The sequence below is a fragment of the Hibiscus syriacus genome, unplaced genomic scaffold, assembly GCF_006381635.1.
Source record: "Hibiscus syriacus cultivar Baekdansim isolate YM2019G1 unplaced genomic scaffold, ASM638163v2 tig00001311_pilon, whole genome shotgun sequence".
Lineage (NCBI taxonomy): Eukaryota > Viridiplantae > Streptophyta > Magnoliopsida > Malvales > Malvaceae > Hibiscus > Hibiscus syriacus.
This window is the reverse complement of record NW_024061863.1, coordinates 4,740-20,708: the sequence shown is the minus strand read 5'-3', so window position 1 is coordinate 20,708 and position 15,969 is coordinate 4,740. Positions and strand designations below refer to the sequence as shown.

Sequence of the window (15,969 nt, the reverse complement as noted above, 5' to 3'; positions counted from 1 at the left end):
GATGTATACTACATTGATTAAGTACATGGTTGCATTTCATCTCATATGATCATGACATTTTCATTACAATTGCCTTATTATTATTGCCTCACTAAGTCGATGACTTAGCGTGTGAGTGTTTCACACGTAGGGTCTGAGGAATTAGACGAGACAGGTGAAGCAGCTTGACAGTATTACTCCTGCAACCATCAGATCAGAAGCAACTTAAGCAGTAGGTCATTTTGTGATGTAAATAGCAGTTGGCATGTAATTAAAGGGTTAAGTTGTGTATGCTCTGAATATTTTGGTAAACTTATATTACAGTATGTATATTATTGTATTTTCTTAATACAAGTTCAAATATTTTACTATTATTTATTAAGAGTTGTATTTTAAAGTCAATGTAGTATCTCTGACTCATATCCGGGTCGGGTATGGGTTGGGGGTGTTACAACTATTCTCACTTCATCCTATAGATCAATATTATCCAGCTTATTTCACTTATCATATAATAATAATTATATTTTACTATGATCACATAGTTTATATCTCATATAATTCATAACCTTTCTTATGGAATTACTTATACTTTATCATCCAACACATAAAAGAACAGATCAATCCATATAATCAAGCATACATACATGCATATTCCACTCATGCCTTTAATCATGAATTCATGTGTAACACTTTAGGAAATAGACTCATCGCAAGTCTTATTCCCATCGCACATCGTATACTATTGAATATGCACTCACCTGGCCTCACTAGTCAATTCCAATCTCTTATCTTTCCCTTGATCGATCTTACTTGCCAAACGTTCCGGAATTTCTTTATGCGTAGAATCTACATAAATGTACATTTCGAGGTAATCATTAGATACCTACACCTTTTAATTAGATACTAGCAACTTAAACGAACTTATTAAACCAATATTCCCATTTTTCCTTTAGGGGGAATCGGTTCCCTACTGAGGGGGTATCGATTCCCTCATGACATTCTGGAAATTTTGTCGTTTGAAGGGGTATCAGTTCCCCTTGAATAGGTACCGATTCCTCTTGCCCAGAAATCATATTTTCAACCCGAAAATTACTTCATTTCCTCTCAAACACTTCATATATCATCCCCTTTTCATTCTTAACTCTAGTACACATACTTAAACCAATCTATATTCATTTATTTCATCTTAAACCTCAAAATCCTATATTCCATACGAGATTCAAAAAATTATACCAAATTTTCAATGTGTTCTAATTCCAATTCTAACACTTTATACTTCTTAATTAGATTGATGACAAGTCAAATTCATCCTTAGAATTTCAAAAACATTTCTATATCAAAACTTCATTTCTAATCTTTTAATAGAAATTCCTTTCTAATTCTCCCTTCTTGATGTTTTAAGTTTATACAAGCTTTCCTTAAGCTTATATAACCCCCAAAGATTCAAAACCAACTTATAAATTCCAGAAATTAACAGTTAAAAATCAAACTTACTTTTAAGCTGGAGCTACGAGAAGAAGAAGAAGAAGAGAGCAAGAAGAAGGCTTCCAGAACTCTCCCAAAACCCACGTATATCACTTGTATTTAAAGGAAATACAAAATATCCTTTATTCTGAAAAGACTAAATTACCCCTTTAATTATCCATCTATGTTATTCAATCCATCATCAAAATTCTTTACTTAAATCCCAACACTTTTAACTTATTTCAAAATTGAGCACACAGTTTCCAAAATTTACATTTTAGTCACTGATCCGGCTTTTGGGGATGTTACAATATATATATATAGTAGTATGCACTCACCTTGGCCTCACTCAGTCAAAGCAAAATCCTTATCACTCTTGGTCGACAACTTATAACTTCGAATTGTCTGGAAATTGTCTTCGTTCAATATCTACACAATAATATGATTGAGATGAATATCGAAGTTCATATTACTATTAATCAATCCTCAATAACTTAAGCTAAATGAAACACCTAATTCACAATTTCAATCTGAATAGTATCGGTACCATAGGCCCAATATCAATACTTACTCACTATGGTATCGATACTATCCTTCAGTATCGATACCCAATATACATTCTGGAATTTGTTTTCTAAAAATGGTACTGATACTTGTCCATTAATATCGATACCCTTGGTATCGATGCTTCTCCTTCGATATTGTTTTAAGGATTCATACAATTTTACCTTATGGTATCGATATTGTTCTTTCATTATCAATACTCAAACACAGATTTCACCTATTTTTACTTTGAAGTATCGGTATTGTTCATCTAGTACTGATACCCTTACTCAAAAATTACATATTTCAACTCGAAATTTGACCAAAACTCACTTAAATCTCCCATATTTAACTTCTTTCATGCCTTTAAACTCAACTACACTTATTAAAACTAACTTATATCACTTTAATGCTTCTAAACAATCTAAAATCCCACTAACTCACTTAAAACTAAAAATCACACCAATTAATCAATACATCCCAAATCCTTTTCCAACACCTTAATTAACTTATGACAAGTCAAATATAGCTTCAAAATCCATTTACTAATCATTTCTCATCAATATTCTCAAAAACTCTTTTTTCTTAATCACACATAACTTATCCATATTTTAGTTTATACTTCTCTTTAAAAATTCTCAAACTTCTCTAATACCCCAAGAAGAATAAAAATCAATAAAAAATTACAAGAAATAACTAACTAAAAGATTTTTTACCTTAGCCTAGAAGCTCACGGTGAAGAGGAAGAAGAAAGGATGAAGAAGAGAGAAAATTCTAGATTTTCTCTTTTCTTCTTCTCCACGTGTTTATAATACCCCATTAATGAATTTTAAATTCATTTATTGTCTAATGATTATTATGCCCTTTCATTTTCAATCTTACACAAATAAATTCAAATTAAATCCTTGAACTTTTAAATTTATCAAAATTGATCACGAAGTTTTAAAATCTTACACTTTAGTCACTAGCTCGTTGTTTGTGATGTTACATAAGTGATAAATCATATATCATGTTGTTGATATTGGTGACGGTATCATACATCATGGTGTGAAGTTAAATGGATTACTTTTAAGATGCAACACAATCAAATTCACAACTTAATGGTGATTTCACACAATTACATAATTTGATAAACAATGACAAGAAAAAACATGCAATTAAACAGATTATGTTTGATTAATGTGGTTGCCAGAGTTCTTTGTTGCATGCAAAATAGGCAGTGGTTGAGGTTTTCATTAAGTCTAAAATTACTATTTTCTCTCTGTTATCTCTAAAAATTAATGGAGTTATTTTTAAATAAGCAGCTGCTTTTTAAGCTTTGACCATGTATTATGGATTTTATATGCAATATAATATTGAAAGTGAGAGGCTCATCCAGGGTTGAAACTTGACTTCTTTTTATTTGTTCTGAAAAAAAAAACATTTCCCTACCTTGCTGAATTCACCTAATCAGATAGATATATTAAAAAATCATTCGAAACCTTATGTTCATCTGTCGTGTTGTGTGCATTTTTGCTCCTGTTTTTGTATGTTGGACTACAATTTCACTGTTCTCTGCACTGCAGAGTTTGCACACTGGTCAGAACTGTTCTGCAGTGGTGAATGAGGTAAGCTTCTTTAAATGATTTTGGCTAGAGGATCTGTTTTCAAATTTTCCTCCATTATAAAAAAATCTTTAAATGTATTATATTTTTGTAAAATGCATCTTCTTCACATCCCCCCATGAATAGCAGCTTCGAGTTGTTTAAAACAACATACAAAACCCAGCAATATATGTGAAGATGGAAGAGATTTAATCCTAACCACTAAAAGCAAATACGACACGTGTCTTAATCCTATTAAACACTGGATGGGAACCCAGCCCCGTAATTCGGAGGAAAATTTTTCCCACGAGATAAAAGCGCTCGTAATTGGCGCGTGCTTGACATCTTCACGAAACAGCCCGATAAAATCCAAACCCTTGTTGAATAACCGTTCCCTGCACCTTCCGTTTTTCTTCAACCTTAAATCAATCGAAGCATCATCAGCAATCCAAGAATCACACAAAAATTTATTTTTTGGGGAAAAAAGAGGGAGGAAATAAACCCCAATCATGGGGATTGCAATTTTCCCTTCTTTTCCCACTCTTTCCCTATTTTTCTTTCTTTATTTTCTCACCGCCCAATCATCATCCCCTCCTTCAATCTACGACCACTTGAAACACAACGGCCTCCCTGTGGGTATCTTCCCGAAGGGAGTAACATATTTTTCAATTGATCCAGAGACGAACCGTTTCCAAGTGAACCTAACCCAACCCTGCAACTCCAACTCCCAGGTCCAATTCCATTACGATTTCAACATCACTGGAATCTTATCTTCCCGGAAGATTGCGAATTTGTCCGGTATGTCCCAGCAGGAGCTGTTCCTATGGTTTCCCGTTATTAACATACGTGTCGATGATCCAGACTCTGGTTTGATCAATTTTGATGTCGGCGTCGTTGATAAACAGTTCTCTTTGTCCTTGTTCGAGACCCCCCTTGATTGCACTGCTGTTGATCCTAATGATTCCTTCTCGAATTATCAGGTTGATTCTACATTAAGAGTTTACCTTATATTTCTCACTTTTACATGATATTTTCTTTCTTTTCTTTTTCTTTAATGTACATTTCAGAGGTTAGGGTCTGCACACATTCATTTAATAATTTTATTTAATTAGTATGAGTGCATATTTGATTACTAATGAATGGAAAATAGCTAAATTGAAAGACACAACAGAAGTAGTTGGTAGCATATAAAATTACAATCATATATTTTGTCACTTAAGAAATATAATATTATTTTACCTCAATCATCTGAAAATTGCTATTTTCTTTTCTATGGATTGCAATAATATAGCAGAATAAAACTCTTCCTATTAGTTGTTTAGCTGTGTGCTCCATGAATTTTTACCACCTATTATGTCGTTTCCTTATGTTTGTTCTATAGGCTGTCCTTGTTCTAGTCTTTGAAAATTTTGGTTCTTGGACATGATTGAAGCATTGTGATTTCTTTTCCATGGTAAAGTGTTTTTATGTCCTAGCTTGATAATATCCTAATTCCCAAGTTCTTGAAAAGTTTAGTGCTTGCAACAAATCTTAATTTGGTTTCGGTTTAACTAATTGTGTTGAAATCTTTTATATTTCCAGAGTTCCTTGTTTAATGGATTCTGATTAGTGAGAATAATGATTTTACTGTCAATATGTCTTTATGGTTAGCTGGTTCGAATGATTCTTGTTTCTGGTTTCGTCAAACTTGTATTACCTGTAATGTTTGAGAAACAATAATCAATGCACATGGAAGTCTTTTGATGCTGCATATAAACTTAACTTTATTCCTGTACTGTCCTTATTCTAGTCTTTGAAAATTTTGGTTCTTGGACATGATTGAAGCATTGTGATTTGATAATTTCCTAGTTGAGCATGCAAGTTTCATTTGCTCTCTCAAGATACTAAGATGGATTATATTGTCTTCGCCTCTGCATGTTCTTACACTGTGTCTATAATCCAGGAACCATCCAAGTTACGTGGTACTGAAACTGTTGAAGAACACGAGCTGAGGGCCATATCATAGACTCTGAACGCATAAATATTATATTAAAGTTTCAAGGTGGTTGTTACACGTGTGAGTTTCTATTCTCATATAAAGATTCTCTCTTCAAGAGTATATTTTGATGGGTCATTGGCTTCCAGTTGTGTTTGCGCACTCGCTATGTTGTTCTGATTATTCAAGCTAATGTATCTTGTCATAGTAAGAATAACATTTTTGGTAAAGCCAAATAGTAAAATTGAACAACTTGAGTCTTTTTTTTTCACGAGTTAAGGTTGAGTGTGGGGCATTTGTTTGACTTTGGTTTTCTTAGTTAATGTTGTAGATATTGTTGCCGCTTGTTATGAATCACTGGACATACAAAGGTACTAAGGTTGTGCTCTGTAAATAGAAGTAGCTCTTTGTACTCATTTTGTTCTTATAACTTTGGTTACATAATTAAGTCAAACAGTTATCCTTTCTTTTCTTCACGTGCCATAATGTTTGTGTCCGTGTGCTAGGTTCTTTGAGGAAATAAATAATAGCATAGAAAAAGCAAAGTAACAAAACTCTTGGGGTATTGAACATCTTCCATTTGAGTGCGTAGGTCTCACTGAGTTGTGTGTCATCCCATTGTCTTTTAACTTAAACCTTTCTGTTTGGAACTAATGAGTGATTTCAATGATAAAGGGAATGTTGTTTTCCTTATATGATCCGAGTTCGAATAATTTTATCAGTTGAAGGTGAATTTATTCAAATTTAAAATTGAACACATACTGCATTATGAACATAGTAGAATCTTCATGAGACAGCTCTCGAGTTATATAGTGTGTTTCATCAGAGAAAAAACGGTATATGAGTTAACCTGTATAGTCTAGATGCAAAGATTTGGAAGCACAGCTCCCGAAATCAATCATGCTTCTAAAAGATTTTGGACAAAGCTACCAACTAGTCTTTGCACATTCATATGCTAAAATGTTCCTGCCAGTTGCCGGAAATTGGGTTCCACAGAACACACCAAAATGATAGGATGCCATGTGATTCTTCAATTTAATATATTTATCCTACAATTATTTACTATTTATTATACATTAATAGGACCGGATTTTGTTATTATAATTCCAAAAAAATGTAAATTTACATGAGCGTAGAATCATTATATTTTATGTATTTGTATTTTTAATTTTAACACCGTAAGTATATTTTAACAATTTGGTGGACTTAAAAATATAAATACACGTGTTTGTAGCCTGCAACGCATAGGATAAATTTATTTATTTAAACATTTCCACATTAAATTATTAACTAATAATAATTTTATATTGTCATCAAATATTTAGTGCTATAATAAAAGATTTATGTTGATTATTAATTTTATAAATTATTGCGACATTTATAAACACGGCAGAGAATACAACTACGAAAAAAATGCCGTTGTAGAAAACATCGCAAAATATGACGACGTTTTTAATAACATACCGTGTCGTTTCTATACGCGCCGACAGTGCAAATCTATTTTAAACATAGCTTTCCTTTATAGGAAAATAGAAGCATTAAATATACTGTACTTCGTGGTGTTCAAGCCTATAAGCGTCGTTATCCTTTAATAACAAATTAATAATCGAAATATAGCTATCAGATTAGAGAAGTGCAGAACAAATAAAAGTCATAAGTTAAATCTAAGGAATACCATGAAAAAACAAGACTACATATAGGACAGTTCCTGTGGGGAATATATTCAATTATTTTCCATGGGATGTTGGAAACTCTGATGGCTGTGAATGATCTGCTCACTGCCAATGTCTACTACTCTCAGATCTTGTGGTCGTGGATAAATGTTCGAATCCCTTAATACGGAATGATAAAATCCGGGAATGCTGATTTCCTCATTTGGTATTCAATATTCACTGCTGGAGTTAGACTATTTATGCAATTATTATGCATGAATGATTGATGTTTTGGACAAACCTCTACATATACCTGCAAGATGTAGACTTTCAGAGGCAATTCTACTCTCAGATATCCATTAGTTGTTTCCTTTCCTTTTTACCTTTTGACCTCTGATTGGTTGCAGATGATGATGGAAAATACAAGAGTGATGAAAACGATGAATGGTGTCCAAGTATCTGCAGATGAGGATACGGAGATTAGTATCTTTGATGCCAAAAAGTACTTCAACGAGAGCAACAGCGAACCAATAGTATCGCTTGATATACCCAATCTGGTTCATGTTTCATCGGAGCACGGGGTTGGAGGAGATAATTCTGCCTTGGACGGTAGATTTTCCTCCGCTTCGTCGGCTGCTGACGGGTATGGTTATGGGATGACATACCGACTTCGTTCCTTCCACGCAACACCAACGCCGTCATCGGAGGCTAGCTGGAATAGCCAGACTGGTTTGTTGTCAAATCCCACTGGTGCCATTGCAGTTTCTATGACCACAACCGATGACAGGAGAAAAAGGTCTGGTAAAAAACGATGGCTTTGGCGACCATGTTGCCCCTGCTCCGGCAAGAAGTCTGTTCAAGTCGACCCCAAAGCACCGTTGAGTTTGAATCCAAAACTCATGGTAGATGATCAGAAACAGCAAGAGATACCAGTCATACAACTAACTAGCAGCCTTCACAGTATCTCAGAAGAGAATCATGAGTTTCGTTCGAGCTTAGGACAGCGTGTGGTAGCAACAACAACAACAAGAGTACCCCTTCTGATAAGTACTGGTTCAGGGACGGCTGCTCATGGCTTTACGTTTCCAATACTTAACCAACAACCAAAATCATCCCACGATAGAATGGCAGTGAATAGAAATATTAGCTCCGATCTTGTAATGGGTCATGAAGATCTGCCTCGACAGTCGTTGGATGTGTTTCAACCACCAAACGAATCATCACCATCGTTATCGACTTCTGTTCCGAACAAACTTGTGTCGAGAACCAGTACCGTAGCAGACGATGATGTGGCAAGCGATACCAGCTCGGACCTGTTCGAAATCGAGAGCTTATCCACAACCACCCAAGGCCAGACCACCGCGTCATATCAAATGTACAACCGTCGAGACTCGTTGGACGAGGCCTTGCGTTTTAACACAATAAGATCGATACCAGGTGGCTATAACGGGGCCTCAGGGTTCAGCCTTGGGGGTCCGTATTCTCCAATGATGACGGAGTGTTACGAGCCAAGTGAGGCAAGCATAGAGTGGAGCGTGACGACGGCAGAAGGTTCGAGAGAGGTTCGGTTGGGGTATCAGAAGCGGAGGAGAATGTTGGGAATTATCATGGAGGAAAGAAGAAATCAGGGGAAGGGGGGTTGCTGAGCTGCCGAAGCCAGAAGGCGGTGAGCGTGGTGGGACCAAAGCCAAACCCTGTCAAGTACGTGCCTCCTCGGGGACAGGCAGCTACTACAACGAAGCATGTGGGTAATGTCAACCATGGTTTCAAATTACGGTCGGATAACATGATTTCGTCCTTAAAATAACGATTTCGTCGCCGTTCGAATTATCCATTACACTTATAATAGTGTCTAATACGGCTTTCCCGTTTGTCCATCCTTTTCTTTGCGTAAACCCCGTTTTCTGTATTCTCTTATATTTCGTGTGCTTTTCATGCTTTACTCTTGTACGTAAAGTACCCATGTTTTTGTGTATTTTCCTATTTCCTATTAATCTTTTCAGTTCTTTTATACTTTAATGACAGATCAATTATAATTTTATAAAATATTTTTCGTTGTTGCATCCCTGATACTATATGTTCTATTCATATTATAAATTTATAATTCTAGCTATTAGTGTTACTAATTTCCTGCGTACATGTTGAATTTAATTATACTTTGAAATAGAATCTATTAAATGATTTTAGTAATGAAAAATATTATTTATTTTAGAAGTTGCAAGTTAGAGTAATTACATTTGTAAAGTATACATATTCATTGTCGATTAAGTAAAAAATTCTAAACAAATACAACTTTCTAATCATCCTAACATAATCATAAAATATAATTTTACTTTGAAACCAGTGGCGGATCTAGAAATTAAAAAATGAGAGTCCAAAATTTTAATGCTCATATTCTAAAAAATTTGGGTATGCAATTTTTTTATTTTTTATTTTCATTAATAAATTAGACTAAAATTTAATATTTTTATCAAAATAATAGGTGTACCGCCCTGTTTGAAACGTAACATATTTATTATATTATTTAATCAATAATCAATAAATATTAAGTACGATGATTAAAGATAATATTGTTAAAAAATTATTATAAAATTTAAATATAAATCATAAAATAAGTATTTAATTAATATTATGAACTGAAAAATTACTCGACCCCGTGAGGCGTGAATAGTGAGCGATATTTATTTTGATAATTAGTTTGGGAATACTCTCTTTGACACGTAAGCTCTGGATAGTTTATATATATATATATATATATATATATATATATATACATATACGGAACATCTGTTTTAGTCTTCAAAGACTATTCATCTTCTTGTCTATTATCTATAGGAATGAGGGTTTGATTAAGTAGGGTGGAATCATAAAATTTCAAATTATTTAATGATGAATCATATTTTATAATTTAAATTTCATTTAAAAAATTTTAAATTAAAATTTTAAGATTTTGTCTAAATTTAAAATATTTATAATATTATGAGTCATTTGACTTTTCCCCATCTTAGGGAAGGAAGTGATTAAAATAAATCATCTGTTGATTTCTCATTTAAATAGTTTAATTCAAATAATCTAATATTATTGATATTTGATGATGAGAATAAATTTAGTTTATTCATAATTAGCGATTTATTTCATTTATTTAGACGGAGTTTTATTCATCAGTGAATCTCTATTAGAGAAGAGAGGAAGATGATTTCGTGACGAATATATAGTTTCTAGGTGAGAACTCAAGGAGAAGAAGATCGAAAAGAAATACCTTTTTCAATCTCTTTCGGGTAAATACTCCGATCGTAAGGTGATTGGTGAGAAATATATGATCATCGTACTTGCTAGTAAATTAATATATTTGTACGAGAAGATTTGGCCTTCTTCAATAAGTTTTCTCCAAAGGTACGTATGGCAATACCTAATACAAAATTAAATTAAATTTTAATTTTAAGCTATTTTAATGTGGTTTGAATGGTCTGTACCATAATTTCTCTAATCATATAATACAAAAAAGCATATTAAAAAATCAATTTATTTCCATATCTATCATCCTTTTATTCTTCTTGCAAATAGATGCAACAACTAGGCTCAAAAATTGACCAAATATATATAACATAAAGAGGAAGCAACTAACATCGGTTGTAGATTCAGTCATGAGATTTTCCCTTGGGCGAATTTTTATATGTATGTATAACAATTGGACTTCTAACCTTATGAATGCCATCCGACCATGTCAACGAAGCCGATTCAATTGACGATTCGACCGGAGCTTTTCCCTTAACAGTCACATTGAATGGCTTCTTCTCCTTCAAAGACGTGAAAGATAGAACTTGACGAATCACTTTGATGTCAAGTTTGGAGTTGGAAAAGATTGTTGCATTGTAAGTAGATGTTGCCACGCCAACAGTTGTGACTTTTCTTCGGAAATTGACTGTAAATGAACCACCTGGTTTAACTTGAGCAGCAAATGTAGGATAATTGAAGTTTCTCAGCAGCATTTTAGTGGAGTTTTTAGGGCAAGTGGTGTTGGTTCCTGATATCTTTCTGATATTATCTTCACTGTATCCGATACTACACAAGAACCTTATGTTGTCCCCTTTGACATTGTCGTATACAAGTCCAGGATTGATGGCTTGCATGGGGTTGACATGTCAAGACCCGTAACCGAATTCAACATCTGGATTTCTCAACGGATCCATCGGGGATGCTATCATGAACAGGGAAAAGAAAGCAATGGTAAGATCAGAAGAACAGGCTAATAAGAGTTGAGACGTGTTGCATCGAAAGGTTACCAGTAGTAATGAGAGCAGATTTGATGGCTGAGGGAGACCAATCAGGGAGAAATGTTTTAACATATGCAGCCACAGCAGCAACATGAGGGCAAGACATGATGTTCCTGATAGTATATTGTATTTAACACTCCTTTCATCTGTTTCAGTTGATGAAGGTGGTGCATATGGTGAATATGCAGCCAAGATATTCACTCCTGGTGTACTTATATCAGGCTGCATCGAATTTATGGAAAAGAAACTATAAAAAAAGCGAATTTTCGGAGAGATAATGCGGGTTTATAGGAGAAATGCATGCCTTTAGAATGTCTGGTACAATGAAATTAGGGCCCCTTGAAGATAATGAAGCAACTATAGGAGCTGACGAATCTTTAATTGTTTCACTTTTCCATAATTCTGCTACAGGTTTTCTGTGTCACACATAGGAAAGGAATCAGTTTCCATTTTTCCCAACATATTACTTTAAAGGGAAATTCACATATTTGGTGGAATTCAGGTAAGCCTTGAGTGAATCAAAGTTTTCAGTTTTTAAAGCTGAAGCAGACAATGGGACAACAAATGAAATATTTTCAGATGATTGCAATATCGATCCCAATGCACCGGAATCATGAGTTTCGTCTATACCGTCCATTAGGTCACATACGACGATCTTATTCTTTACCAAAGTTTTGTTCAAGCAACCAGTAAAGCACTCCCTGGAAAAACACCACCAAATATCCAACATTTTGCTTATTCTAAATATTTTTAAATGAAATGCATCTTGTCGATGGAACCAACCGAGCACCACTCTCATCGCAAGTAATTGTTGCTGGATGGCCATAAATCAGTGGAACCTTTTTTCTATCAAGACTGAAAGAGTTCACTGAAAACCCCTGCTTGCAAAGTGGTAATCATTACTATCAAATGAAAAAAAAAACTATGATATTAACAAATATGGAAGAGCACGGTTCTTACGGTTAGTGTCTTCCCATTCCCAAGAACAACCTTGTCGATGAAAAGGCCATCTGTTGTGCTTGCAGCAACAGAAAGCATCCATGGCGCTGCACCCTCCGCCAATTCTGGTTCACCAAAATTGCCTGCAGATTGCATGACAAGAATTCCTTTCTCAGCTGCATGAAAAGCACCAATGGCTATGGGGTCAAGGTAAAAATCAGATGAAGCGCCTGCTCCTAATGAAACTGTTAAAAGATCAACTCCATCAGCAATAGCATCATAAAAGGCTGCCAAGATATATGCTGCAGAACACCCTGAATCGCCGCATACTTTATATGCAGCTATCCTTGCTGATGGAACCCCTCCTCTTGCAGTGCCTTCGACAAGTCCATAGAAACTAGTATTGGCTACCATGTTTCCGGCTGCAGTGGATGCTGTACCCTTCGTATCCCTTGCCGAATCTGAGATGTAAACTCGAGCTCCAATAAGCTTACTAAAAGATAAGTACTGATTTCCATTAGTAAACTATAGTAGGGACTTGATTAGCTGTAAGAGATTGCAAAAAACGATATATGTTTACTTGTACAAGTGAAGTATAGGCCACCCTTACAAGACCCCTTCCACTTTTTGGGAGGAGGACCGAAGCCATCATCACTGAAGCTATCCAACTCGGGCCAGATTCCCGTATCAACGACACCGATAATGACATTGCTCTCACCTGTAGCATTGCGTTTAACAGTTTGGTTAAAACCCATGAAATCCCATGATCCTGTTGTTTGAACGTGATAAACTCTATTAGGAAAAACCGAAACCACTCCATTAAAGCCTGCATGCAATTGAAGTGGTAAAAATGTATCACCAATGCAACATAATTGATTGAAAAAAAGAACTTTTGTACCATTTACTTGCAAGTTCCGTTGCCTCTTCATCAGTGAGCTTAGCAGCAAATCCATTGAAGCTCCTTCTGTAACTTGTGAATAAGTAATTTTCCAAGGAGCTTCATCTGACCAAAATCCTTAAATCCAACCTCTTTTTAAGAAAAGCTTGAAGCATACTGAAATGATGGGAAGATGGACTGCAGTCTCCATCAGGAAGTGATCCCAAGTATGCAATGTAAACCTGTACCATCACGCGTTATTATAATTTATGCAGCAGTTTTAAGGAAAACGTTGTTAATTATCTTTCGTTAAAATAACAAAAACTTCACTTGAAAGACATAAAAGAAAATACTTGCCTTTCTATCTTCTTCTACAGCACCAGAAGAATGGCTCATGCAAAGCATGAGAATGACAGAAATGTGAAGAAACAATAAGAAACTTGATTTTCTCATGTTTTCCCCTCTTTGTTAGATTATGAACAGAACATAAATCATAACTGGTGTTTTATAGTGGATTCAAAAATATAGACTCTAACCTATTATCTGGAGTGTTTAATATTTTCCTTTGAATGGCAAACAGCAACCAAGGAATATCAGTCAAATTTATTCATACCATAAATGATTGTGATTTACAACCATTTCAGGATACGTTGTTCCTGATATTTTGCAGCCGGACAGATTATGTTCATAACTTTCCAGAACAAGGAGTTAATTTATAACTTGATGAAATCGGGTTTTAGTCTTCTAATTTCCTCCATTGATTATGTTCACTATTTTAGAAGATCATATTGTTTATGCAGTATTTTATGAGATTATGTTTATAATTTTTCAGATATTGACTTCAATACAATCTTTTGCAAAAATCTTACTATCATCACATGCTCACACTAATGTATTGATTTGAGTTGCAATTCAGAATTTTCTTTGATATAATATGAAATATATATATATATATATATATATATATACACACTTGCTTTAGTTACAAGAACAAAAACATGGTACCGTTGACTAGGAAAATAATTTCTCATGTTTTATCCTAAAATGACTAAACTAGTTTTGTTCCCATAAGCTACAAATGAATGATAAAAAAAATGCGAAAACTTGTTTAGTCTCGATCTGATTAGTTGCCATCTCAAACCCAAAAATAAGGTCTTAAAGTATATGATCTAAATTTTATTTTAATTCGATCCGAAAAGTTTACGATATGATTCGCTAGCCGAAAAAAATAAATTGAGAGAAAAAGAAAACATGTGATGAATATAAAGTCTCTCAGACTAAAGCCGCCACTGATCCTGACCAGGAGTGCGGGTACAGAGGGACCTTACCATAAATCCTTATAAGACTATATTTCTTATGTTAGTTTTTGACTGAAAGTATGAATGTGTATTGAAGAAGACTCATTATATAGTAGGATTAGGATTACTAAGACGACTATTAGAATCCGTGTGAAGTCTTGTAGTTATAAACCCTTATAATTTCAACATTGTAGTGAATTTCTTTTCTCTATCCGTAGTTTTTTCTAAGATTTTTAACGTAAATTAATCTTAATGTTTATATTTTTGATCTTATTTATTTTACTCGTCGTTATCTTTCCAATATTATAACCGTCATTTTTCATTAATGCAACCATCGTGTAAAGTATGAGAACATGGCATCCGAGAAGCTTCAAACCTAACATTTAATTGCTCCAAATATATCATGCAGTTTTCTTCAAACCTAACCTCTCAAATCTTTGGGCCGCCCCTGATTGACGTATGATATTGAGTTGCTGAACACAGTGGCAAACAACATTAGACTGGGATGAAATTGAAGCCATTGCCATTGAAGAAGCTTGGAGGAGAAATATATCAGGCTAAGTGACAATTCTCTAACTCTTCCGTCACATAGTTACCTTGTAATCTAGGATCAGTGGCATCGACAATAACACATCTTTTCTGTTTAAACACAGGTATCTGATCTATTGATCGATTATTTTGGATCAGTTTTGTAGATGTCCATTATGGAGACGACCCTCCCAACCTAGTTTGCTCTATTTGCAAATGTCAAGATTCAAACTTCTAACATTGCTTAAAGGATCTAGTGCCTCGTCCACTAAACTAACTCGTTCAATAATAACACCTATTTTACAGCAATTTCTTACCAAATTGGACAAGGTAATAATAAAAATATAAATAAAAAAAGTAGAATGAGTACACATATTTTGTGTACACTTTAAACGAAAAATGCAAACACTGAAGATATTTAAAAAAATTGTACAAAAGAGTTATAAAATTATATAAGTCTACAGTGTGAAATTTAGAACCAGGTCAGGGGAATACGAATCACCAGATTAGCCAATATCCAACGGATCATGGGAATATGATTCAACTTTTTTTTTTCTTTGAAAAAAAAACTTAAATTAGATTAAATATCAATAGCATCAAAAATTATATTGTTCGCAATACATTCTAATTCATCAAATACAAACAAAAAGAATTGATCTTCAACAAAATCCAGTGCACAAGTGAGTGGACAACATAATTTACCTCACGATTAGCATAAGATATCATAAAAATTAAGATTACAAACTAAAACCGAATGTGTGTCGTTGAGATGAGAATATGAATCACTGGGTTAACTGAATCTAATATTTTGTATCTTCTCTTGAGGCCTTTGAACTCTTACCTCAAATGATGATCTT

The 15,969-nt window shown here is 34.2% G+C and overlaps 1 protein-coding gene and 2 pseudogenes across 1 annotated transcript; 2 read left to right on the top strand and 1 right to left on the bottom strand.

The window, feature by feature from the left end:
* The first annotated feature begins 3,910 nt into the window (after positions 1 to 3,910).
* Positions 3,911 to 5,796, top strand: LOC120124926. Its single transcript, XM_039143483.1, has 2 exons — positions 3,911 to 4,549; positions 5,512 to 5,796. Exons 1-2 carry the CDS (start codon positions 4,079 to 4,081, stop codon positions 5,572 to 5,574), a joined length of 534 nt encoding a protein of 177 aa, XP_038999414.1. The 5' UTR covers positions 3,911 to 4,078; the 3' UTR covers positions 5,575 to 5,796.
* A 1,644-nt stretch (positions 5,797 to 7,440) lies between these two features.
* Positions 7,441 to 9,003, top strand: LOC120124883 (annotated as a pseudogene).
* Positions 9,004 to 10,834: 1,831 nt separating this feature from the next.
* Positions 10,835 to 13,739, bottom strand: LOC120124863 (annotated as a pseudogene).
* Between the last annotated feature and the right edge of the window lie 2,230 nt (positions 13,740 to 15,969).